General features: G+C 38.2%; 1 protein-coding gene across 2 annotated transcripts; it reads right to left on the reverse strand.

The window, feature by feature from the left end:
- Positions 1-248: 248 nt before the first annotated feature.
- On the reverse strand, positions 249-21622 carry LOC306845042 (thioredoxin reductase 1, cytoplasmic-like). 2 transcript variants are annotated; one of them, XM_079377566.1, is made up of 17 exons: positions 21343-21622; positions 17810-17870; positions 16325-16434; positions 14690-14797; positions 14140-14212; positions 13945-14064; positions 13243-13385; positions 12721-12836; positions 11071-11296; positions 9479-9571; positions 7583-7659; positions 4031-4187; positions 3797-3904; positions 3599-3694; positions 1567-1701; positions 1394-1467; positions 255-1084 (listed from the first exon to the last, which is right to left on the reverse strand). In XM_079377566.1, the coding sequence occupies exons 1-16, from the start codon at positions 21457-21459 to the stop codon at positions 1405-1407; spliced, it is 1803 nt and encodes a 600-aa protein (XP_079233692.1). In that variant the 5' UTR covers positions 21460-21622; the 3' UTR covers positions 255-1084; positions 1394-1404. The 2 variants fall into 2 exon arrangements, with proteins under 2 accessions (XP_079233691.1, XP_079233692.1); XM_079377565.1 differs by having other exon boundaries at positions 249-1467.
- Positions 21623-27695: the final 6073 nt, after the last annotated feature.

The raw sequence follows: 27695 nt of genomic DNA on the forward strand, positions 1-27695 counted from the left end.
AATATCTTTTTTTTTTCCCCAACCTGCTTTATTAAATGAATAAAGTATTACTACAACACAGCTTTCCCTATCAAGCAGCAGAAAATATTAATGTTACAGTTAGAGCCTTCTAATTATATTGGCTGAAGATTAAACTGATAAAAAAAAAATAATATGCACAATTTATGTTCATTAAAGTTTCAAGGTTTACATAGCTTTGATTAACACACGTTTAAGATAATTTACTGCAAATAAACCTGGGAAAAACTCAAGTTGTGTACATCGTTTTATTAAAGTTCATGAATAGAATTTGAACAGAGATGCTATGGAAATATTGTACATCAGGAGCCGAGTGACAGTAAAATCTAAAACACCTGACCCTTAAACAAAATCCTTAGAAAGTAAAAGGGAGTGAATGATACGAGACGAACTGGACAAAATAATCCAGAAAGCAAATATAAACAGACATGCATTTATATTTGAATGAAACCTCCGTACAGATACAGGTAATGTAACCCAGTGATATTTATAAAAATATGAACATACACATTTTATTGATATTTCTAAGTGCTCTGATGGGCATCACAAACTAGAAAAGAGTTTGCGGTCACATGGATCTCAGTGACGCCCGTTAGTTTAAATACTTTGAGGAAGCATCTACACGCTGCATTTGGTTTGCGCTTCAATCACGTCTCAGTTACTCGACCACTAATCAGAAAATAATGAGGAAGTGAAATCTGTCTTACTACGATCCTGACGTGGAATGATGACGCTCTGCCGAGCAACTGATGACAAACCACTATTAAATATAGAAAAACAGACTCCTACAACCAAAAGAAAGGAAAGTATGAGGCCCTTGTGAGTCTGAAGGCCAAAGATCAGTGTTCTCGTTAACATGAGTTTATTTATTTAAAGTCCAAGTGCAGAAAACATCAGTCGTAACCCGCCACTGAACGTGGGTTAAGGTTTAAAACGTCACAGAGCACCAAACGCGAATGCACGAGTTTATAAGGTGTAAGAAAGAAAAGTGTAAAGCACAGACACATCTGGTGCATTTCTACCTCGGACAATCAGTTAAAGCAGAGTAACCCCGCTGTCTAACAGGCTGTCAATCATCATCTCCTCTCCCAGTCATTGGTCTCTAGGCAAGCGAAGCCCCGCCTCTGAAGGGCTGTCGTGTCTTATTGCTGCTCCCAGACTCCGCCCACAATACACCCTTCACATGGTTTATTAAGGGTGACATACATGGGGAACAACAGCGAGACACAAGCCTTTTAAGAGCAGGGCAGATCACGATGTTACGACTTGAGTTTTGATGACCTGAGATTAATTAAAGAGACTCGAGTGCGTTCATGCCAAGAGGAGAGGGATAAATCACTAGTTTAAACTAGTCTTGACAGCCTGTTAAACGAGCAGGGTTTAACCTCAGCAGCCGGACTGAGTGATGTCTCCGCCGGAGCTCTTGGTGACCTCCATGGTGGTGAATATCTGGAAACAAATGAAGGGAAGAGTATGTTATAACTCAAAAGACTAAGAACATGACATGTCCGTGATATATAATGAAGCAGTAGGGTCACAGGAACGCACCTCAGCACAGGTAGGGTGAATCCCGATGGTGTTGTCCAGCTGATCTTTGGTTATTCCACATTTCATGGCGGCTCCGAAGCCCTGAGTGACCTCTCCGGCGTTAGGACCCAGATAGTGGAAGCCAATCACTCGTCCCTGCACACAGACGACAGCAGTTCATACTCCTGAAGTGTCTCTTACAGTAATGATAGCAGGGAATCAAACGAAAAGCATTCATTCAACAGTTCTTAAAGGAAATCAGTCACTGCCTGTTAGTAACGAGCCTGTAATATGAACACGTAACTTAAAGCCAACATAAACGCAGCATCTTTAATGCATTTTATAAATATGCATCATGTAAGCCAACTGAACAAAAACACAATGAACACCAATTTTCTTGGGTAAAAAACAAGTTTAAAGCGAATGAGAAAATTAATAGCTTTGAATATTTCTCATTTACAGAAGCATCAATATTAATTGATTGAAAAATCTAACTTGACAATTTAAGTATGTAAAAAACTACAAATCTTGCTGTAGTGTTACTTTTTATTTTCAAAGTTAAATTTCTGTATTATTTTTTACAGAATGCATGAAAGTCAAGGTTGTTTTAAAAACGCAATTGTTCATTGTTTAGTGCAGGGGTGGGCAAACATTTTGACTCGAGGGCCACATCAAGTTTTCCACATTAAGTGAGGGGCCACATAATATGAAGCTTTGATTTATTTTAATTTTTATTCTAAATTGACACTCACTTATACTGTACTATGTATACCTGTACCTACATGGCAGCTCTATTCTTGTTCCATCTCTACCTATGTTTATGAGCACTTTATGACACACAGATAAGTCGCATCGGTGTACAAATCAATTAATGTAGGACACATTTTATAATTTCATTCAGAAATAATGTAAAATAAATTAAACGTTTACAAACATGTATTTATATTCGCTACACATAAACAAATTATAGTGGCATTCACCATAAACATATTATAATCGGCCAGCATAAATATTTATAGCGAAACTGAAACTAGCGGCGTGGCTGCTGGAAAATGCACAAACTCAAAACAAACTCACTTGCCTTTTCTCATTCATCACCAATCCTGATGAGCACGCTTTGCACTTGACCTTGATAACTTTATATAAGTCGCCTTGGAAATCGCAGCCCATTTCAGATGAAAAAACGCAATTTATAATCCAGAAAACAGTACTAAATCCATTTTCATAAAAATGTGTGGAAAACAGAAGAAAGCACATCTTTGCAAGATAAAATGACAAATTATTTCCATGTTTTCCCCACAAAATGACATCACCCGTGAGCAGGAGGATAGCACTGGCATCTGTTCTGATGCTGGAAAGTCTTAAGCATTTTTAAAACAGTTCCAATACATTTTTCAAAACAAATGAACACTTTCTAAAACATGTAACTTATTTACAATGGTGCCAGTTTTGTAGTGTATATAGCCATTTTGACTTTTTATTTAGTATTTTCTGTGCGGCTTGAACGCGGCGTCCGTCAAAAATAGACTAGGCGCCTCCCTTTAGTGAAGCCGCGCGGAGAGCCGCTTCTGAAACGTGCCGTAGTATCGCATCTTTTTTTTTAAAAATCACCTCGCGGGCCGCAACAGGAGTGATAGCGGGCCGTAGTTTGGACACCCCTGGTTTAGTGTCAAAATGCAACTTTTGATTTTAAAATGCATAAGTAAAATGTTGAAATTAAGATCAACAAATGGTATTGAAGCCAGTGTTATTTTTTGATATAGCATTCTTCTTCAGTTTTTATTTTTATTTCTAAATTTTAAGGTTTCAAGGTGTTCATTTTTATTAGGTTTTTTATATTTCTATATAGCTTTTCTAAATTCAAGTAATTCCAGTACTTTAACCATTTATTTATTGCTAGCTTTTAGCTTACAGAAACAATAATAGCTTTAGTTAACAATAACAGAGCTGTTCATTGTTTGTTCAATGAATTAAACCTTATTGTAAAGATGTTTTTTTAAGAAACAAACCAAACCACATTCATATAGGACGGGGACAGTTATGCATGTCTTACGTTGTCAAGTTTATTGCAGATGATCTTGGCGTAGCACCTGTTGTTGTCCCGGCCGGCAACGGTGAACTCCAGAGGCCAGAACAGACTGTGATAGACCTGCAGAGACAAACATAATTACCAGCTCTTCATTAAAACCGCAGTCATTAGCAGCACAGGTTATTAATATTTCCAGTCTGACGTCTGTTTGCAAACACACACCTCGATGTCCTCCTGTCCGTAGATCTCGAGGGCCTTCTCCTCTGGGTAACCACAGCTGCCGTATTCCATAGGAGTGAAGACCGTGGTGGGAACGTTCACATAATCGCACTGAAATGACACCGAGAGAGAAACAGGAACCGGGGTGAGATCACAGAAAACCAACCGCTATTTACAGAGATTAAGCAAACACTTATAACACAAAAACACACAGGAATGGTTATAGCTATGTCAGACCTTGAGAGATGCTCCAGCAAACAGCCGGCGAGCCAGAAGTTTCCCGGCCTGAATGGCCACAGGAGTGAGCTCCCACTTCCCCTCCAGGATGTCTCCAATGGCATAGATGTGAGGAACGTTGGTCTGCTCCTCATCGTTCACTGGGATCTTCCCGTTCCTGGACGGAGGAACAGAAAAGGACTCAATGTTAGCATTGGTAGAGCAAAGTCCAAGACGGTGCGTACACCAACAACAAACTGTCAAATATAAAGGACTCACATTAAAAGTGCATGTCACACTTGGATCGGATGCTTGATCTGAATCAGTTTACTTGCATTCCCTTCTCAAATACCTTTTCATGTTGTATAACTTGGTTGCGAAACATCCGTGTCATTATTGTGAGTAGCAGGATCATAATCTATAATTTTTTCCTCAAAGCATCAAAACTTTTGTTTTGAGGTTATTAATTTGAGCATTCATGCCAATGAGTGAAATGCTTGCAACTGTAAAACAGCACTTTAGTCGTTTTCAACTTAAAACATATGCATGAACTAAAATATACAGTAAGATGTATTTATGAGCTTGTGTACAAATTAACATACTTGTTTCATGAAAATTCAGAAACATTTAATAAATGTGTTAACTATCACTTTAACCTTAAGTTATCCTCTGGGGTCAATATGACCCCAAGCGACTTTTCTTTAGTTAAAAATAATGGTTCCCTTTATCTCAGTGGAATAAAATCTTGTGACTTTTTCTAAATTATCTATCCATACACACACAAAAAAACTGGGCTTGATTTGGTTGTTCTAAAGGTATGTAAAAAAAAAAGTCACACTCATGACCTTTGGGGTCAATATGACCCCACATTGAAATGAATGGGAAAATCAAAAAAAAAATGTTTTTTATTTTTCATTTGTCAAAAAAAATCTATAAATCCAGAATAAACCTGAAAATTTCCATACCACAATGAAGTCCTGGTACTAGAGCACAAATGTAATGTGGAACGAACATGATCACTTGCACACACACATGCTCACGCACACAAACACACACACAGGTGTGACTCCAATTGAAAGCATTTTTTTTAGAAATTGACAAATAAAATCAATAATTCCAGCATAAATCTGAAAATTTCCACACAGAAATGAAGGCCTGGTACTAGAGCAAAAATGCAATGTAGAAAAGACATGCTCACTCAACACACACACACACACACACACACACACACAGACAGGTATGACTGCCACAGCCAAATAAAATCAGCCACAAATGCAGAACAAAGATAAAAGGGGTGAGACCTAATGCACACACACATGCGCACGCGCACACACACACACACACACAGACACACATGCGCACGCGCACACACACACACACACACACACACACACACACACACACACACACACACACACACACAGACAGACAGAGAGAGCAAGGGAGAGATGAAAGGCAACTGACCTGTTCAACTTTGAGAAAGTTTACTCTGAGATCTAAGAGCTGCAACTTTATTTTGAAAACAAAGAAATAGTTCCCACACCAAAGGTATAAAAGAGGGTCTTTGGTGTCACACAGTTCATTCTGTGTCAGTATGGCAAAGCGTTACACTCTCCTGGAGACTTTAGATTGCCTGCTTGATTCAAGTGAAACTGAATCATGCCTGGAAGACACTGAGGGCGATGACTCTGAGCCATTTGAGACATTTGGTTCATTAAAATAAATAATATTCAACTACAATCTGATTCTAAGTCTTGTCCTTTAGGTGTTTCTTATGTGGCAATTTCTGTGGTATTTTGTAAAAACAGACATTTCAAATCGCTTCAAAAACGACCAAAATTCTACTATTTGAAAGAATATTTATTTTTAATGTCTTTAATAATGTTTATACATGTATAAATTCACAAAATCTATCACAAAAGTTATAATATGAGCAGTTGGCTACATCCAGTAAAATGAATGGATCTCTATTGCCCTCTTCTGGGTATCTATGGACAATACAATTTCTTTCTTAAATTTTAATTCCTAAAGGTTTGTCTTTGACCAACAGATGGCAGAATTGTACAGCTAACACCTAGATCAATATCCAGAAACAACTTATATTTAATTTAGATCATTGTTTAAGTATTTTTTTCATAAAAAAATAATATTTTACATGCAAGCTAATGGTATAGTTGAGGAATTGTGTGGTAAATAGGTACAAAAGTACTTTGTATATCCAAAAACACAGCATTACTGTACAGATGAGAAGTAAACAAAAAAAATAATATATTATATGTATTATTAAAAATTTACATTTTTTTCACAATCATTCTTTAAATTTTGGGGTCATATATACCCCAAATGCAGTGAGTGTGAACAGGAAACTAAGGTTATAAGAAGGTTAATAGGTCTTAAATTTGGCGATGAAAAAAAAAAAAAAGTTAACTTCAAAAAGCTAACATGTATTCTGTCCATCCATGTGTGATGTGTTTGTGTACGGTTTATACACTTTAAGGTAGGCCTATAAATAATTACATAATTATTAAATACAGTTTGAAAAATAAAAACTACTGTACTGTCATTGTGCTCCTTTGATTTTTGATTGACCTTTTGATTTTAAAAAGTATTAGTAAAATGTTGAAATTAAGACCAACAAATGGTATACAAGCCAGTGTTTTATAGCATAAAGTATAATAACTGTAATTCGTTTTTTTAATAGCATAATTTTCTCAGTTAGCATTTATTTATTTGTTTCTCCATGTTCAGTTTTAGTAACTCGTTTGTCATTTTTAACGTTTTAAGATATGTAATATTAGATATAGTTTGAAACACACATTTAAAAACCTAGTGTACTACTTCGTCATTGTGCCCCTAAATGTTTTGATATACCTACATTTTCAACACATGCACCTTCAAGCCATGAGTTTGTCTAAAGCACAAATAAAACTTTGAGATTGCTGCAGAGAAGCATCAACGAAAAATGCTTTGTCATAAAAGCCACATTACATCAACTACAGCTCACTTCTGCAATCTAGGAAGTGTTATATACTGTAATGCACAATGACCTTTCAATGTACCGACACATTGTGCATTACTAAACTGAAATGAGCAACTAAGTCAGCATTTCAAAAAATAAACCTATAAATGCTTAGCGAGTCACTCATACAGAGGAACCATAAAAGAGCCATGCATCACTCCCATATGCGTGTGGGTCATATGGAGTCACATGATTCTGCTTGGGGACGGATCTAAACCGCTGTGCTGCACTAATCTCTCAGACTACCTCAAACCACACACTTCTCACTTCAGTGTGTGTAAATTAATATTAATCATCTCACACTACTGAATGGAAATATTCAGCTGAATCCTTCCTGACCCAGTGTGCTCTATAAACACAGTGCATGTGTCCTCTGGTCAGATGCGGGACACGCTGCCCAGTTCCCAGAGTCAATAACTGCTGATTCACCATGAGCACGCCTCTGACCCAGTCCTCTCAAGAGCTTCCATGACAACAAGGACTTTGTTATGGGATGTGGGAGGGACTGTAAGAACAGATGACCAAAATAAACTATTCAAATGAAAGAGACATACTTGGCATTGACTACAACTCCAGCTTTGTCCAGACCGATCTTTCCTGTACAGGCGTCACGACCCACTGCGATCAACACCTGAGAGACACAGCAAACATTAGAAAGGTTAAAGTAATGTGACAATGCTGATTACCATAGAAACACCAGACTCCTCCCGCAGTTACAAAAGAAACAGCAACAACAAAAATAAGGAGCAAAGCATTGATTACATGAAATCAAACACCGAGGAACTACATCAACAAAACCTGAAGTTCATCCACATTAAACCGTAGTCTAACAGTACAACTCCAGTGAGGGCTTATACTGAACAATTTAAACTTTTCAGTGTCACATGATCCTTTAGAAATCATTCTAATACGCTGATTTTTAATTAATGTTGGAAACAGTTTTTTTTTTTTTATACTGTATTTTTTGGGACCTGTGATATTTAAAACAAATAAAAATAAAATAAAAAGTTAAAAAGAACAGCGTTTAGTCAAAATAGAGATTTTGTGTTACAACAAACTACTAGTTTGGGGTCAGAATCTCTCTTTTTTAAAAGATACTTTTAAAAAACTTAAAGAAAGTTAAAAAGTTTATTCAGCAAAGATGGATAAAATTGATAGTAAAGACTTCTATTGTTAGAAAATATTTATATTTTGAATAAATGCTGTTCTTTTAAAAATTATTAAAATCAAAGAAAAAAAGGAACAGGTTCCAAAAAAAATATTAAGCAGCACAACAATTTCAACACTGATAATAAATCAGTATATTATAATGAATTCTGAAGGATCATGTGACACTGAAGACTGGAGTAATGATGCTGAAAATACAGCTTTGAATAAATTACATTTTATGAATGACGCATTTATATAGCGCTTTGTGTATTGCTGTACACCCAAAGTGCTTTACAATCATGTGGGGGGGTCTCTCCTCAACCACCACCAGTGTGCAGCATCCACTTGGATGATGCGACAGCAGCCACAGCACAACGGCGCCAGTGCGCTCACCACACACCAGCTACAGGTGGAGAGGAGAGAGTGATAGAGCCAGTCACATGTATGAGGATTATTAGGAGGTCATGATAGACATGGGCCAGTAGAGGGAATTTGGCCAGGACACTGGGGTTACACCCCTACTCTTTACGAGAAGTGCCATGGGATTTTTAGTGACCACAGAGAGTCAGGACCTCGGTTTAACGTCTCATCCGAAGGATGGTGCTTTTTGACAGTATAGTGTCCCCGTCACTATACTGGGGTGTTAGGACCCACACAGACCACAGGGTGAGCACCCCCTGCTGGCCTCACTAACACCTCTTCCAACAGCAACCTAGTTTTTCACCGGAGGTCTCGCATCCAGGTACTGACCAGCTCAACCCTGCTTAGTTTCAGTGGGCAACCAGTCTTGGGCTGCAGGGTGATATGGCTGTGGCTTATATATTTTACAATATATTTTCATAGAAAACACTTGTTATTTATTTTTGTATATTTGTAATGCACAATTTTTCAGTTTTTACTGCATTAAAAAAAAAAAAAAAGCCTTTTAAACTTTTTTTTTTATAAATCTTACCTATCCTAAACCTTTGAATAGGGTTTTGTGTGTATGCATATTTATTTTTCCCCCCCAATATTTGTGCATGCTATGTATTTTCATGAGTCTTTAGTCTCCTGTGTTACCCTTGAAGACCTATATTTGTACAGAGGTGTTTTCAATATGTATTGCTCCAAATCAGGTCAACTATGAGGTTTCAGTTCATCTGAAAGCATGCCTTAGAAGCCTATGTAGGGTTAGGGTTGACAGCAGGACAGCTCACCAGTTTTGAAACATAGCCCGAGATAGCAGACAAGATAAAACCTGATGTACTTCATTTATATCTGAAAGGAATCCCACTTTTTGGCCACACAGACATGATACTCACAGTATTGTATTCTCCTTCAATGATTTCATCGCTCTCGGTTGATTTGGCCGTCACTTTAATTCGGCCAGGAGTTCCAGCTTCAAGCTGCTCGATCTGTAGAAGAAAAGAATGATCGTTTATCACCAAAGTAATGAGTAAAGCGGCCATGTTCATAATACTTCTAGGGATGTAACGATTACCGGTTTGACGATAAATCATGATAAAATTCCCCACGGTTAGTATTACCGTTTCATATTTTAATTATCATTAAAACCGTATTCGATTACCGAGATCTGAACAACTCACGATAAATAAATACTGTCCAGCATAAAGCAGAGTGTAACAGTGTCACGAGCGCACAGCAGCAGAGTAACGTTAGTTTCATTCTGAGTGAAAACAGGGCAGAAAAGCTGGGAGGTTTTAAAAGAGTGCTGAGGGAATTATGCAAATTAATATATCAGTGAATGAATTATATGAATGTACCTCTGAAGGATCTGACTGTCTTCAGAAACGATTCGATGGCATTTTGTTTTCATCTTAGCTCCATGTAATACCTAAAGGAAGTGTTCTTAAACACAATACTGCTTTGTTCGCGGAGTTCACGGGAATCAGCTGTAATTCAGCTTTTCCATATAAAGTGCCACCTGCTGTCAGAGAGTGGATTTACAGACACTTATTTACATTCAGCCTGTGTGCAGTTTCTGTCTGGCCAAAATACGGACCAAATTTGCATGCCCTGCTGTAAATTTTAACCGGTTGATGAAAAACAAGCTTATGTGGATTCTACACATTTAAACAATTCAGATAAGCTATATAGAATTATTTATGGAGCAGATAAGTGGATAGAGAGTTGGACTTGTAACCTGAAGGTCATTAGTTCGAGTCTCAGGTCCGGCAGGGATTGTAGGTGGGGAGTGAATAACCAACATTCTCTCCACCCTCAATACCACGACTGAGGTGAGACCCTTGAGCAAGGCACCGAACCCCCAACTGCTCCCCGGGCGCAGCAGCATTGGCTGCCCACTGCTCCGGGTGTATGCTCACTACTGTGTGTACACTTGGATGGGTTAAATGCAGAGCACTAATTCTGAGTATGGGTCACCATACTTGGCCACACACCACTTCCCTCCTCCCCTTCCCCTTATTAATCAATTATCATTTTGACTTAACTCTTTTCTTTAAAGGCTGAAATGTGAGGTTTACCTTTATATGAAACTTTTTCAAAGCTTTATTTGAACATTTACATTATTTATTTGAACATGCTATTAAACTGGTGTCAGTCAAGTTGTCATTTAAAATCCAGACCTCATTGGTAATGTTATTGTTTTAGTGATTATTCAAACAAAAAATCATTTTATTTGCTGTTTGTTGATTTTTAAGTATAAAACTTGAAGTGATTTATGTATCGGTACTTTTTGAACATCTCCAGCACATTTTAACAATACCGTGATAATACTGATAACCGTGATAATTTTGGTCACTATAATCGTGATGAGAAATTTTCATACCGTTACATCCCTAAATACTTCTAAAGAGCATTTCATTACCGCAGCTGCGATAGATAATGCATCATTTCAGATTTCAGTAATGTTTAACAGCACACATGCACCAACCTTTGTAGGAACAAACTTCCTGAGGAATTTGACCCCGTGTGTCTCCATGTAATCTCCTGCACGGTTGGCCATGTCCTGATCGAATCCTCGCAGCAGGATGGAGCGAACCATAACGGTCACATCCAGCCCCAACCCGGCCAGAAAACCGCCGCACTCCAAAGCCACATACGACGCTCCGACGACGAGAGTCTTCCCGGGACAGTAGGGCAATGAGAACAGGTCATCACTGCGAATAACAAACAAAACCAGTGAGGACACAACACAGACGGCTCATGTTTCCTGAATGTAGACAAAAGTTCAGACACATTCAGTTCAATCTCAAACACTGCCAAAGTGAAAAAAAAGTCAATATACTGAAAACCGCAGAGGCTCGAGTCTTGCCAAACACCTGCCACTCACTGCCTTATCAGATAAAAGATGAATGAACCATCAGGACGTCTCAGACTTGAGTCATAAAAGAACACACATGCATTCAGTTTCAAGGCGTGTTACGTCAAGGGACAAACTCTATTTAGTGAATCTGATAATATTTAACAAGTAAGAACCAGAAAAACAAAAGCAACAAAATGTTTTTAAGCCCATTTCAAGCTACATTCATAGTATAATATGGGGTCGTTTACACCTGTTCAGTTCATGGGTTCTCTCTGATCAGATAGCCATACCATTGTAAAATGACCAGGTGTAAATGCCCTCTAAAACGCTTTTGAAGCAGAATTAAACCCAATCGCTTAAACCACTTCAGGAGGTAGTCTGGGCGCATTCAAGACAAAGCTGTACAAGTGTAAATGGAACAATTTTCTCTGATCAATATCTGACCACTAAAAATGCATTAAGTGACCAGGTGTAAACATGCCCTTGAAATCCTATTCAAATCACATTTCTGGAAATCTGTTTCAGTCCGACTGCTCAGATCAGATTTTGCACATCTTTTTTGCCTACTTTCTCACGCCACGTAAACACGGCAGACGTTGTTTACAGAAAACATACTGAATGTCTCGGCAGAAACAAGGCTGTGTTGTAAAGAGCAAATAGAGTGGAAAATGACAATATACTGGTGGTCTACACACCTCTGAGTTTTGAGACGTCAGCACAGAAAAAGCCATGCATTCCAGCTTTCCTACGTTTCTGCCTCATAAGACGTAATATAATCCAGCGTGACGGAAGCATATCATATTATCGTACTGTTGTTATTGTTGTTTTTAGCATAAGCAAATGTCATTGCCATAGTAACCAATGCAGACATTTAGTAAAACGATAGAGCATCATGGGACACACAAATCAGATCTGAACACGATACACAGTATGCATAGTCAATCATCGGATTCTATTCAGATACACAAATAATCGGATTTGGACTGGCAGTCTGAACACTTATGCCATCCTCTGCCTAAAAGGAGCAAATGTGCAAGTATATCATTTAAAAATAAGTACCCCATGACCATTTTCCACCTTTATGTGGCTTATATCAGAGTTATAGGAGGAAATCCCCTTCTTATTCGACCCGTCATGCAGTGGAAGCTTTTTTTCCCTTGGTGACTGAGAACGAATCAGCTTTAAATGAATAAATCCTGTAAATAAATCTGTAACGACCCCCTGAGGTCCAGCTCTCCAGAGGGAGTTTACTGTGGTGAACTCAGAGTCTTATATCACCTGGTGATGCAGTACTCTTTGTCTCCTGGGATGCCCAGATAACGAGGCCTCTCTCCTGTCGCCAGGACAAACCTAGCTGCAGTGTAGAACATCTCTTTACCACGCTTGTTTGTGGCCTGTTGGGACGAGTAAACAAAATGGTGAGACAAGGGCAGGTTTTGGCAGATCATGACTGTGACTGGAATGCAATATGCATTTCATACTGGTGCCATTTAGACTAAGTTACAAGAAACAGCAGCTCTCCTATTCCAAGCAATGCCTTGTGACATTAAGGCATGTTTTCCCCCATACTCTGCTGCCAATAGTAGTAATTAACTACGCTTTATAGTTAATTATCTCTAAAAGAATCAAACTTCCTCAGTGGAAAAGAATCAAGTTCTCTTTGCATTCACATTGTATCTGAACCTGTAGTGGACTTGGATCTCTTGTAGGTTCATTTTAGTTGAGACCATTAGCTCTGCCTTCACAATACATGTTGGGCATCGACTACAGTACATTTGGCTTGTGTCAGAACACACTTGCCTTGATCTTGTGCGGCTCCACAAACTCAGCGTAGGCGTTGACGTAATTGACGTTTTTGTCTCGTAGGGAAACTCTGTAGCCCCAGTTCAGCGAACCGATGTAGTTATTCACCGCGGTCCTCATCGTCTCCCAGTTGTGAGTCACTTTAATAAAAACCCAATATTTGATGAGAATGTCAATTAAAACAGGAGCCAGGCCAAAAAAAAACAAAAAAAAAAAACACACACATTAAGACCATTAAGGGAAGCGTTTGAAAGCAAAACTTTGCAACACACAATGTTGCAATGATCTCTTGTTCTGTGTATTAGGAAGATTTCTGGTGTTAAAATCTCACATTAACAATTCTTTCCAATTACAGATATAAATGAGGACTCTTGTAACAGTCTTTTTAACCATTTCAAGAAATATATTCACAAGGTTGCAGTCATAGAATTAGTAAAAATATAGCGAAACACTTCGGTTTCAAATCAATCTGAAACATGTCTTCAGATCAGAAATCACAAAGTTGCATCACAACTTCAAGCCTTCACACACACGGCCTTAAAATCTGTACCGCATGAAGAACTCGTGTTTACTTTTACTATTTCTATCTGGAATGCATTAAATCATGTGATGTAATTCTTAACAGCAATCCATATCATATAGTTTAATATGTACCATGCACAGCTTCATATTTCCGGCCGTGTTGAATATACGACTCACCCTGCTCAGAAAATTCCCAGCCGAACTTGCGTGCGTCCTTCATGGCTGTGCCCAGCAGGGCCGTTTGATGCATCAGTTTCTTGGGAATACAGCCCACGTTCACACACGTACCACCCAGACCTGGAAAGAGACATCTTATCTTATTACAAGTCATATTTGATTAAACCTGCACGCTTTTGACTCTGGTTTTCTTACCCCAGGTTGTGCCCTTCGGTGTGGGAACAACATAATCCAGAACCATGACCTTCTTCCCCAAGGCAGCTGCTTCCTGTTTGGGCAGGAAAAGGTGGCGTTAAAATCAGATTCATGTGCAAAACCCACAGAACTGCTCATGCGCTTCTAAAGGCTCCTATAGAGTTTGGCTAAGTGGTTTTATAACTAAGTATTTGTGTTTCTGATTAATTTCTGGCAACATAATTAAGCTATACTGTACCCCTTCACCGATTAATTCTTATTAAAAAAAAATTATACTGTGGCTTAATACTAGGTATAGCATACAGAAAAAAACTGGTGCAAAACTGTGCCTTGAATAATTTATTTAGATCTATATTTTACTTCTTGCATGTCAAAAGCTAAAATGTATATATTTTTGAAAAATGCTAACACCAAGACCTAAATCAGGATTCATGCATGTAACTTGAAACTCAGATGACAAAGTGGCTGGGCTGATCTGAATTCACCCTGCACACACATACAGTATTTAAACAGCATTATATATATGAAGGATCTGTGCAATTTAACTCACCTTTGAGCAAGCCAGACCGCCAGAACCACCGCCAATGACGATGAGATCATATTCATACGCCGCACTGCCTTCACCCAACAACTTCTGCAGGACACCATCTTTGTGTGCCTGTTACCACGACAACAAACCAATCATTAGCAGGAGCAGGATGCTGATAAGAGGCATGGTGAAGAGGTGCTTGAGCATTATTCAGCTCGATTCAGCATTATTCGTCTTTCCCACAGAGCTGCTGTACACTCAGTTGTGAAAGAGCTTTTATAGACAACTGACAGATGCATTGAGACAGAAACAGGCACTGATGAACAGACTTCAGATATGGAAACCAAAAACTCAAATGAACAGGTGAATTCGTTTACAGTAGAAGAAGAAAAAAAAAAAAAAAAAAAGCCTCCAAATACAAAGTGGCACAAAATGGCTTGTATGCATTTCAGGCACAGAATGGCACGGTTTAATGCATTTGGAGGATCTGGACTCACTGGTGCTACCTACATGCTAAAATACCGTGAGAAGTTCCTTTTAATCATTTTTGGAAATGTCTGCGCCAATTTAAAAATGACTAAGGTCAAGATATCCAGACAGTTAGATGCCAATTGAGAACAAACTCTAAAACAAATCACCACAACAGCAAACATGACTTGATATAAGGGCTGAAAAAAATATCTTGAGATTATTAGAAGCATTACATTATTCATATTTTAAACTCTTATAATTAAAAATGTATGCATTAAGTAGTTAAACCGGAAGAGTCACCCAAGACATTGCAGCTTGATATTGTTCTATTGGTCTATGGCAACTCCCAGTCACACCTCACAAATCCATAAGACTCTAGAATTATGTTTGCCATTTATTAATTCACAGAAATGAAAGGCAAATGCTGACATGAGATATTTCAAAGAGTCAAACTGATGCATTTAAAATGAAACAGAGTCCTGCCCTGAATCAGCGATGACAGCAATTCCCTAAATTAAATGGAACCGAATACATTCTAGCAGACATGTGGGACAGTCAGCAACATTTTCTTTACCTTTTAACAACCTATAATTATTCTTAAAAAAACAAACAAGGTGCACGCGGGTGAGGCTTTTGCAGCAGAAAGCTCACTAACTGAGTCAAGCATCTGCTCGTGACTATCGGCTCTCCTTCATAGTGAATTGAAGCAAAAAAAAACGCCACAAAATGGAAAACCACTGTTTTTTAGTAAACCGTGTTGGAACAGCATGCATGAAATGATACTTTAGCAAATGTAATGGGTCACTTCGTTATTCTTCATTCTATAAAGTTCAATTAAAGTTTATTTGTATAGCACTTTTCACGATAGAAATCATTGCAAAGCAGCTTTACAGAAAGTTTTAAGTACATTTAGAAACAAACTAAAGTTAGAGATCTATGAAAAATATGAATGAAGAGTAAAAACTAAAACAGTTTGCTTTTGGAAATGCCATTTTTATGTCTGCTAATAATTAACAAAAGAGGGAAATTCTGAGCCTAAAGTCTACGACCAACTAATTTCTCTGGTGGTCTTTGAGTGTTTTCATAATTGCTGGGATTTATCATGTTCATGCCAAAGTCTGGCCAGTGAGACTCAGCTAGAATCAGTGTCTTAAGCATGCAAAGATCAGTCAGAAAAATCAGTACCTTCATGGTGTTGTCACAGCCTCCGATGTGTTTCTTGTTGATGAAGACGTTGGGGACGGTTTTCTGCCCCGTCATCTCATGCAGCAAGTCCTGGTAGTTGGTTCCATCCTCTGAAACACATCAGACATGATCAGTCAGGATCTCACCGCTTATGTTTCACATCTACACCACACGGGCAGCTCTCCAATAATGGAATCAGGTTCAGATCTGGCACTGCTCGCCTGCTTCTGGATGCGATGTTTGGCTCCAAGCACAGAGAAAAAAAAACAGCAGCTAATCAGGTTTAGAGCTGATTGCCAGAGAACCCATTATCAGGGTCATTCTACGAACATGAGATGAACAGCTGCGCATGGACCGAGATAAAGGGTGCATGAGACGTGGAGGAGGGTACAGATGAGTGAATGAAAGCAAGAAGAGGATTTTTAGACATTAGTAACGCTGCAGCTGGAGTGACTCAGCAGGTCGTCCGTAACGGCCAACACTTAAACATTAACTTAAGAGATTCAGCACAATATTCAGAGAACACATACAAGAGCACTTCAGCTCAACTCTGTCAATGAAGGGGTAAAAGTTCAATAACCTTAAACATGAACATTACATATTATTAGCTGAAGTGGAAACATGCAGATAGCATATCAGGAAGAACTGTGTGTAAAAACGCATGTTATGCAATTGCATGTTCAGCAAAAATGTAGTAAACATTTGGTTTGTCTACTTATGTAGTCAACAGATAGTATACTGTAATCTCAGAACTGGTTTCTGTAGATAGCAGCCATCACTGACAAAATATTTAGATTCAAATAACCTTGCCAGTTTTATAATTTGGCCCACTTGTTGAAGATAAACTGTCCTGATGAACAGATTAAAACTGAGACCACTAGAGAAAATGCTGTTATTTCACATTGCGAAAAACTTTGTTTTTGTTTTTAACCTTTAAAATGCTAAAACTTTACTTTTAGAAAACAAAAAAAACACGTCAAGTTAAATTTTGTGTTTAATAAACTGTTTAATAGCACACCAGCTTCTCTGACTATTTTGATGGTGAAAACCACACTTGAGTTTTTTGTTTTTTAAATCTTGAGTAATTTAAAAAAGAAATGAGATAGTAGTAGTAGTATATTTTTATTTAATGCCATGTCAGCATTAAGCTATTTTCATGGCAAAAACTAAAAAAAACACAAGTAGAACAAATACAGTAAAAACCAGCAAACAAACAAGTTATATTACACAAGTTTTTACATTAACATTTAATTTCTAAAAAAGTTTTAGAATTATCATAAGACCTTATTTCACCTAAAAATGAAATAAAGTGTTTAGCATACATTTCAGACAATATTAACAGACATTAAACTGCTATTATTTCCATCAGTTGAAGAATATAAAAGCAGTAACTGGCACTTCCTCCATGCATCTCATTTCACTCTAAAAAGGAATTACTATAAAAGTCATTTGATATGCAAAATGATAAAGTTATTGTGCTCTTACCCATCAGATCCAACTCTATAGCATTACACTTGACATTCAGCTCATTAAAGAGATCCTTCACCTGGAATTACAGAAAACCACATGTCAGCGTTTCAACAATACGCACATTTCAAAGAGATTTTCCTCACAGCTTTTTAAACACATGGCATCACTAACTCAGGTGCATTAAAGAAACTGCATGAATACTCAGGTGATCGGTGAAGTACCTGAGCAACACAAACGTCAAACTCATTGAGCATGAGGTGAGGTGGTCAAAACCATTCAAGATCCATGACACATTCACAAGTAAAATCAATCAGGCTGTGGAAAGAATGGTGTTATGTACAGCTACTTTGTATTCTAATAATTCACAACCTGCTGGTTTAATTTCCATCACTAGTTTTCTCTGAAAGTGGCAGATCACATCATGAGTCATGATCTAAAAACCACACCAGCACATCTACCTGAATACAAACTATAGCTTAACCTTAAACATAACATCTATGAAAACACCAATTATAAACAATCTTCATTAACTTTAAGGATATTTCTAAACGCAGCTTGCATCATTTACTGTCATTATTGCACTCCAACACACACTTGCGTCTCTGAAGACTCACTAAAGTCTACAGATGCATGATAGAACAGGATCATATTGTTCATACTAACAATTGTTTTATATGAGTCAATATTTGATGTTTAATTGCGAAATTCTGCCTACTTTATTATTTATGCTGCGTTTAGCATTTACATTTATCAGACGCTTGTATCCAAAGCGACTTACAATTGGGGAATACATCTTAAACAGGGAAACAGACACAGGAAGAGATCATAATACAGTTTAAAGCATTGTTCAAATAAGCACAAGCTAGACAGGGAAAGATTAAAGAAAAGAGAAAAACGTCAGTTCTGAGAAGTCAGATTCTGGGGGTTGGAGGATTATAGGGGTTTTAACACTAACCCAAACAGACAGTGCTGGATTACATCATTCATTTAACCCTGTAAGAACACAGTTTCTTGAATAATGTTGCTCTATTACAGCTCACACTGCTAGACTTCGTTTTAATTCAAGCAGACCACAACATGAACAGTTCTCCATATTTCACTTTATACATAGACCCCGTGAAGCCTAAAGTCATTAATACATGAACTTGACACATTTCTGCTTTTAGTTTAATAATTCTAGAACATTTTTTACCATCAACTTTTAACAAAAGCACAAATATATATAAAAAAAAAACACTTGTAGAGAGCCTTTATAAATTCAAGAAGTGCCTATAAAACTCAGAGCACTTTACAACATAATAAAACTACAAAAAAAAGGAATTATTCATTAAAATGTATACAAAACCCAAACAAATACAGCAAAAGTTATTTCAAAATAAAGTGTTTTAAAACAACTGAAACAAGTTAATTATGCACATAATTATATGAAGTTTTGACTGACTGATGATCACAAACAAGACTTTATCATCTTTCTTCTGCTGCCGTTTTATGCCTTTAATAAAAGGTGCATTTTTATCATCTTTCACAAACCTTCCCTCTCACCTACATTTCCTACATTTCACTGCTGGTTATACTCTGTATATTTGTGTGAGAGACAAATAAAAATCTTGAATCACGACAGAACTGTCTGTGTGTGTGTGTGTGTGTGTATGTTTGAGCAGATGTGAAGCGCGTTTCTCTGTGTTCGAGCAGATGTGAAGCGCGTTTCTCTGTGTTCGAGCAGATGTGAAGCGCGTTTCTCTGTGCTCGAGCAGATGTGAAGCGCGTTTCTCTGTGCTCGAGCAGATGTGAAGCGCGTTTCTCTGTGCTCGAGCAGATGTGAAGCGCGTTTCTCTGTGCTCGAGCAGATGTGAAGCGCGTTTCTCTGTGTTCGAGCAGATGTGAAGCGCGTTTCTCTGTGTTCGAGCAGATGTGAAGCGCGTTTCTCTGTGTTCGAGCAGATGTGAAGCGCGTTTCTCTGTGTTCGAGCAGATGTGAAGCGCGTTTCTCTGTGTTCGAGCAGATGTGAAGCGCGTTTCTCTGTGTTCGAGCAGATGTGAAGCGCGTTTCTCTGTGTTCGAGCAGATGTGAAGCGCGTTTCTCTGTGTTCGAGCAGATGTGAAGCGCGTTTCTCTGTGTTCGAGCAGATGTGAAGCGCGTTTCTCTGTGTTCGAGCAGATGTGAAGCGCGTTTCTCTGTGTTCGAGCAGATGTGAAGCGCGTTTCTCTGTGTTCGAGCAGATGTGAAGCGCGTTTCTCTGTGTTCGAGCAGATGTGAAGCGCGTTTCTCTGTGTTCGAGCAGATATGAAGCGTTTCTCTGTGTTTGAGCAGATGTGAAGCGCGTTTCTCTGTGTTCGAGCAGATGTGAAGCGCGTTTCTCTGTGTTCGAGCAGATGTGAAGCGCGTTTCTCTGTGTTCGAGCAGATGTGAAGCGCGTTTCTCTGTGTTCGAGCAGATGTGAAGCGCGTTTCTCTGTGTTCGAGCAGATGTGAAGCGCGTTTCTCTGTGTTCGAGCAGATGTGAAGCGCGTTTCTCTGTGTTCGAGCTGATGTGAAGCGCGTTTCTCTGTGTTCGAGCAGATGTGAAGCGCGTTTCTCTGTGTTCGAGCAGATGTGAAGCGCGTTTCTCTGTGTTCGAGCAGATGTGAAGCGTTTCTCTGTGTTCGAGCAGATGTGAAGCGTTTCTCTGTGTTCGAGCAGATGTGAAGCGTTTCTCTGTGTTCGAGCAGATGTGAAGCGTTTCTCTGTGTTTGAGCAGATGTGAAGCGCGTTTCTCTGTGTTCGAGCAGATGTGAAGCGCGTTTCTCTGTGTTCGAGCAGATGTGAAGCGCGTTTCTCTGTGTTCGAGCAGATGTGAAGCGCGTTTCTCTGTGTTCGAGCAGATGTGAAGCGCGTTTCTCTGTGTTCGAGCAGATGTGAAGCGCGTTTCTCTGTGTTCGAGCAGATGTGAAGCGCGTTTCTTTGTGTTCGAGCAGATGTGAAGCGCGTTTCTCTGTGTTCGAGCAGATGTGAAGCGCGTTTCTCTGTGTTCGAGCAGATGTGAAGCGCGTTTCTCTGTGTTCGAGCAGATATGAAGCGTTTCTCTGTGTTCGAGCAGATGTGAAGCGCGTTTCTCTGTGTTCGAGCAGATGTGAAGCGTTTCTCTGTGTTCGAGCAGATGTGAAGCGTTTCTCTGTGTTCGAGCAGATGTGAAGCGTTTCTCTGTGTTCGAGCAGATGTGAAGCGCGTTTCTCTGTGTTGGAGCAGATATGAAGCGTTTCTCTGTGTTCGAGCAGATATGAAGCGTGTTTCTCTGTGTTCGAGCAGATGTGAAGCGCGTTTCTCTGTGTTCGAGCAGATATGAAGCGCGTTTCTCTGTGTTCGAGCAGATATGAAGCGTGTTTCTCTGTGTTCGAGCAGATGTGAAGCGCGTTTCTCTGTGTTCGAGCAGATATGAAGCGTTTCTCTGTGTTCGAGCAGATATGAAGCGCGTTTCTCTGTGTTCGAGCAGATATGAAATGTTTCTCTGTGTTCGAGCAGATATAAAACGAGTTTCTCTGTGTTGGAGCAGATAAAAAATGTGTTTCTCACCTGGACGCAGTAGGGACAGAAGCTCTTACTGAACACTAGCACCTGATTAGCATCGATCAGCTCTTTGATCTTCGACCGGATCTGCTCGCGACCCGCGTCCTTCTCGGTGGGGGGCATACTGATCAAGTCGATGATTGTGATTAAAATCAAACTTTAGCTTAACATAAACTCATGATGCGACATTCGCTAACACGTTAAATAAGACTAATATCACTCCTGTCATTATTGCGACTGAATGACGCTCCGCCGCGCGCGCTCTTACATAAGACCCAACGAGTCTGACCCACGCGCGCCTGACTGAAAATCAACTCACGTCTTCGCTTACTGTGACCCACGTGTTGTCTGTCATAGCTGTTAGTAACTTATAATGCAAAATAAACTTATAATGTAAAATAAAAAATAAACTTAAGCTCTTTAAAGAAAATTGATTTTAAGGTACCGTGAATCTCAGTACACTTTTAACTCTGAATAAATACATTGATAATGTATGGAGATAATTATTAAGCACAAGATTATGAATTATTATATATTTTTTAAAATAATAATAATAATACGTGGTTAACCATCAGGCAATATTTGTAGACACCTCGGTGAGTTTGATACGGACACGTGCGCCACCTGGTGTCTCAAACCGACCAACGCGGCCTGCAAGAGATAACTCATTTACAATGGATTCTCATACATAATTCCAGTTAACCAGCTAAAACTAAAACACATTCTCTGTAGTAGTTGGTGTAATTGTTATTAAATTAATACATTTACGCTGTAGTTCCAGTGTAGAACGTCAACCTTCCACTAGATGGCGGCAGTGCTCCATATTTAATATTCATATATTTCAAACAGCTCACCTCCAAAACTCACTCAGACCAGCAGAACTGCATATAGGTCTCAAAACAAGCTTGTTTCATCATAACACTGGGAACAATTCTCATTCAGAAAACATACATTTCATTCATAACACACTGATCTAAAAATACTAACAGCAGGGAGCACTACATAAACTACGAATCTTTGAAGTTTGAATGATTTGTCACATCAGTATTTCATCATAGGATAAGAAAAACATCTTTTCATTTTACTGACTGTATTACAGCACAACGAACGAAGGACAAAAACAGCATTAATAAAACCACATAAAATAAATATAAAAAGTTTAGAAAAATATCCATATAAAATAATAATAATAAAAACAAATTCTGAAGTAATACAGTTCTTCTCAGTAATTTCTCAGATCAGAAAACCTCCTCATCATCGAGTCACTTGTGCACATCATGAAAGCAGTTTCTCATTCTTCTGACCAAGTAGTGTTTGCTTTGGTGCATTCATGCAGCTGATTATATCTGTTCAGTGGCTATTATCATGTTGCTCACAATGTATTATATAGTTCTCTGTGCTATAGTCTTTCCCCTCAAATCCTCAGTTCAATCGTTCATCGTGTAAGTCATAATAAATGCTTGATCTAGTTGTCATAAACTGTCAAGCATATTTTCTACACATCTCTATTAGACTTTTCGTAAATTTGCCATGAATTGTGCCCAAGTGAATATTGACTTTCGCTAATGAAGAGAATATAGATCAACCAATTATATACCAGTTCTCTGAAATAGCTCAAAGGTGCATCTCATGAACCTTCAACTGTAAGGCATATATAGACAGAGGACAACACAAGAGTTACATATTCTGACAGTGGATGAACATCAGGGAAACCATCAGGGTCAACAGCCGAGAGGAAGAAGAGGAGTAAGGATGCATGGAAGTGTACAGAGGAAGAGGAAGAAGAGGAGTAAGGATGCATGGAAGTGTACAGAGGAAGAGGAAGAGGAAGAAGAGGAGTAAGGATGCATGGAAGTGTACAGAGGAAGAGGAAGAAGAGGAGTAAGGATGCATGGAAGTGTACAGAGGAAGAGGAAGAGGAAGAAGAGGAGTAAGGATGCATGGGAGTGTACAGAGGAAGAGGAAGAGGAAGAAGAGGAGTAAGGATGCATGGGAGTGTACAGAGGAAGAGGAAGAGGAAGAAGAGGAGTAAGGATGCACGGAAGTGTACAGAGGAAGAGGAAGAGGAAGAAGAGGAGTAAGGATGCACGGAAGTGTACAGAGGAAGAGGAAGAGGAAGAAGAGGAGTAAGGATGCACAGAAGTGTACAGAGGAAGAGGAAGAGGAAGAAGAGGAGTAAGGATGCACGGAAGTGTACAGAGGAAGAGGAAGAGGAAGAAGAGGAGTAAGGATGCATGGAAGTGTACAGAGGAAGAGGAAGAGGAAGAAGATGAGTAAGGATGCATGGAAGTGTACAGAGGAAGAGGAAGAGGAAGAGGAAGAAGAGGAGTAAGGATGCATGGAAGTGTACAGAGGAAGAGGAAGAGGAAGAAGAGGAGTAAGGATGCATGGAAGTGTACAGAGGAAGAGGAAGAGGAAGAAGATGAGTAAGGATGCATGGAAGTGTACAGAGGAAGAGGAAGAGGAAGAGGAAGAAGAGGAGTAAGGATGCATGGAAGTGTACAGAGGAAGAGTATCTTTTGCTTCCTTACTGAGTTTAGAAGCACAGACGCTGAATCAAAATGAGAAGCTAATATATAAATAAACAGAACAAGAATTCAAAAGAGTTGTTACAAATTCACTATTTGGCATCAAAGAAATAAAGACATCTTGTCTCACATATGAAGAAACCCAGATCAGCTTGTGCACCTCTGTCATTCTCTCTCTCTCTCTCTCTCTCTCTCTCTCTCTCTCTCCAGAATCAATCTGCTGATGTCCATCCAGGAATCTTCCTCCTGCTCCATAATTTGTTACCATGACGACAGTCAATCATCCCAATAAGAAGAGGAAAGCAGATATGACAGCGTGTCCCTCGTCAGCCGCTCCTCTAATCACACACACATCTGTCTTTCCAGGGAATAGTTCCTGTTCACTCCTCGTCTCTCATTCTCATCCATTTAACTAGAATTAGTCTCTCAGATGAAGACAAATATGATCTGTGATGCTCAGCAGACGACTAGACACACACAGATGCTGCAGAAAGCTGATGCACGCTGATATTCATCATGTCTTTTTATACATATACTGTCTCTCAAACACACACATACACACACACACACACACACACACACACACACACACACACACACACACACAGATTATTGAGACTAAACACATCACATACAACTTCACATGCGATTAGTTTTCATAATAGCATCATTTGCTCTTAAATTTAGAGGAAATAAATTTGAAAACAATGTTGATTTGATTTTCTTTCTTTTTTGTCAAAATTATGATATGTGACCCTGCACCACAAAACCAGTCATAAGGGTTCATTTTTCAAAATTGAGATTTACATAATCTAAAAGATAATAAATAATCTTTCCATTGATGTATGGTTTGTTATGATAGGACGATATTTGGCTGAGATACAACTATTTGAAAATCTGGAATCTGAGGGAGCAAAAAAATCTAAATATTGAAAAAAATCTCCTTTAAAGTTGTTCAAATGAAGTTCTTAGCAATGCATATTACTAATCAAAAATTAAGTTTTGATATATTTACAGTAGGAAATTTACTAAATATCTTCATGGAACATGATCTTTACTGAATATCCTAATGATTTCTGTCATAAAAGAAAAATTGATAATTTTGAGCCATACAATATATTTTTGGTTACTTCTACAAATATACCCCAGAGACTTAAGACTGCTTTTGTGCTCCAGGGTCATATATTATATTGTGTTTCACTCCCCTAAAACCAACTACTTCATATTGATTCAAACATAAAATAACCTATAATGAGAAATAAAAATATGTACCTTTGAAAGAAACATTATATTCTTTACTAGAAGGAAAGTAATTCATTTAAAAAGAACACTTTTCATAAGATTTCCAATCTGAGTTGCTGCTTTGGCCAACAGCATACTGTATATTTATGATAACATGTGTATAATCAGCAAATATCAAATCAGTCTTCATCTCAAAAGTGCTATTTTGATGTAATTTATTATGTTCTTATTATTTTCTAATAATGCCACACAAATGTATTGTATTTATTTTTATTTTAATGTTCCATCACATATATTATAAAGAAATGATTCAGGATTTTTAGATATTATCATTTTTAAGTACATTGTATTTGTAGCAACACCATAAAAACTAAACGGCGGTTGCATTTATTACAGGTGTGATGTGTAAAATACGGTTGTTTTGTCAGCACTGTAAAGTTTGGAAGCATCCTGTAGTCTCAGTTCATTTATTAGACTAGTCAAGATTTAGTATTTGAGGCATTAGTTTTGTATAACAGTATCAAACCCACATTTGGTAATAGGTGAGGGAAAACACACTTTTTTGTTGTTGATCAAATTCATCCAAAATGGTTTCTAGCTACATAAACTTAGATTATGTCAGTTCTGCGGCCGTTCAGTCCCAGTGCTCAGGAATCAGTGCTCATACACTCACTCACTCACAGACAACTCAAGGTGTTTTGTGACTTATGAAGCTTGTTATGGCATTTGTGAGCTCAGTAACTCCTGACATGTTTAGCTGATGCTTAAACACAGACTGATGAAAGAAAACGTCTCCTCGCCAGATGTTTAGTACATGATTAGATGTCATTTGTGTGCACTTAATCAATTGCTATTCCTTCCTTTGTGTCTCACGTGTGTGTGTATGTGATTGAGAGTGATTTGAATGTTAATTGGTGTGAGATGTGAAAGTGTCTCAGACATCAGCAGTCACGCTCCGCCTGAGTCTGACAGCCTGTGTTTGAGGAACACTTAACTCAATAAGAGACAAATGGACTGAAACTCTGCACACATGGATTCCTGCACACTGTCAAATCTCACTTTAGTCTCTTCACCCTAATGTCACACACACACACACACACTCACACACACACACACACACACACACACACACACACACACACACACACACACACACACTCTCACACACACACTCCCACACACACACACACACACACCTCTATATAACCACTAACACACATTCTCACTATTTGGAATAACATACCAGTTGCATACAGTATGTAATAGCGGTATGTAGTATGCAAAGTAAATTTTTGCGTATCAATACCACAAGTTTTCATTTTTATTTGGCGTACTATTTATACGCACTTTCATGAGCTCGGGTTGAGTATGCAATATATCCCACAATGCAATGCAACGTGAGCTATCGATTTCCAGAGTGATGAATAAACAGCACGTAACATTTTTAACCATTTTTTTCCACTCATAATTTAATCTAAAATTACATTGAAAAATATTAATTAATTTTCAGTTCCAAGATTATATGCCTCATGTGCTTTATCATTTTCAACATCGTCATATAATGAATTAATAACTTGATTTAATTCATTAATAACAAATTATACAACTACTGTAAGTATAGCCAACTTTACTCACTGTACACGCACCCACATTTAACAGTATATACTACACTGTAAAAAAAGCTGAGCAAACTTAAAAGTTTAAGGCAAACAGCTTCAGCAGATTTTTGAGTTTTCTCAACTTATTTTTAAGGAGATTTTTGAGTTTTCTCAACATTTTGTTGAATAAACTTAAAACAACAAGTTGAGAAAACTCGAAAATCTGCTGAAGCTGGTTGCCTTAAACTTTATAAGTTTGCTCAACTTTTAATTTTTTTTCACAGTGCTGTAAAAGATCAAAAGTTGAGAGAACAGATTTTTGAGTTTTTTGAGTTTATGAATCTTAAAGTTGAGAAAACTCAAAAATCTGCTGAAGCTGTTTGCCTTAATTTTAAGTTTGCTCAACTTTTTTACAGTGTATGTAGCAAACCTCAACTGCTTGATTGTTTATATCATTGCAAAAAAACTGTATTATCATCCAGCGCTAATATGCTAAATGCAACTACATGACAAAAAGATTTTAAGATATTTGAAACATTAAGAATATGATTTTCTGTAAAGCTGCTTTAAAACAATGCATGTTGTAAAAAGCGCTATAAAAATACATTTGACTTGACTAGACAGACACCTGATGACACTTTTATCATAATGCACACTGTTTCTTATACTGTGTTTTTTAATAGTAGGTAAGCTGTATTCCACTGACTGTATTGCTGGTGATTAGTGTTTGTTGAACTCATTGATTTCATGGGGTCACGTGTTTTCTCACAGATCAGATCACCTGAGTGGTTTTCAGAAGTTTAAACATCTTCGATTGCTTAACCTTCAGCCTTTCTTCATAGCTCTTTTCATCTCGTTAGACACAATGTCTAATGAACGAAAGAATTACACATTCACAAGTTCAATAATAAGTGAGATGCCCTAAAAATCCAGCTGAAGTGCATCATATTCAGCTATTCTGTCAATGCATCTCCTCTCGAACAGAATGCAG

The sequence above is a fragment of the Barbus barbus genome (assembly GCF_936440315.1).
Source record: "Barbus barbus genome assembly, chromosome: 25".
Lineage (NCBI taxonomy): Eukaryota > Metazoa > Chordata > Actinopteri > Cypriniformes > Cyprinidae > Barbus > Barbus barbus.

Bases quoted from the DNA above. Each gene is read 5' to 3' on its own strand.
- LOC306845042 (XM_079377565.1), bottom strand. From the start codon at position 21,459: ATGCCCCCCACCGAGAAGGACGCGGGTCGCGAGCAGATCCGGTCGAAG. The intron at 12,837-13,242 runs GCAAGTGTGTTC...TCGTCCCAACAG, and splicing joins TGGAGCCGCACAAGATCAAG to GCCACAAACAAGCGTGGTAA. The intron at 3,695-3,796 runs GTGTGTGTTTGC...TTGTCTCTGCAG, and splicing joins ACGGACAGGAGGACATCGAG to GTCTATCACAGTCTGTTCTG.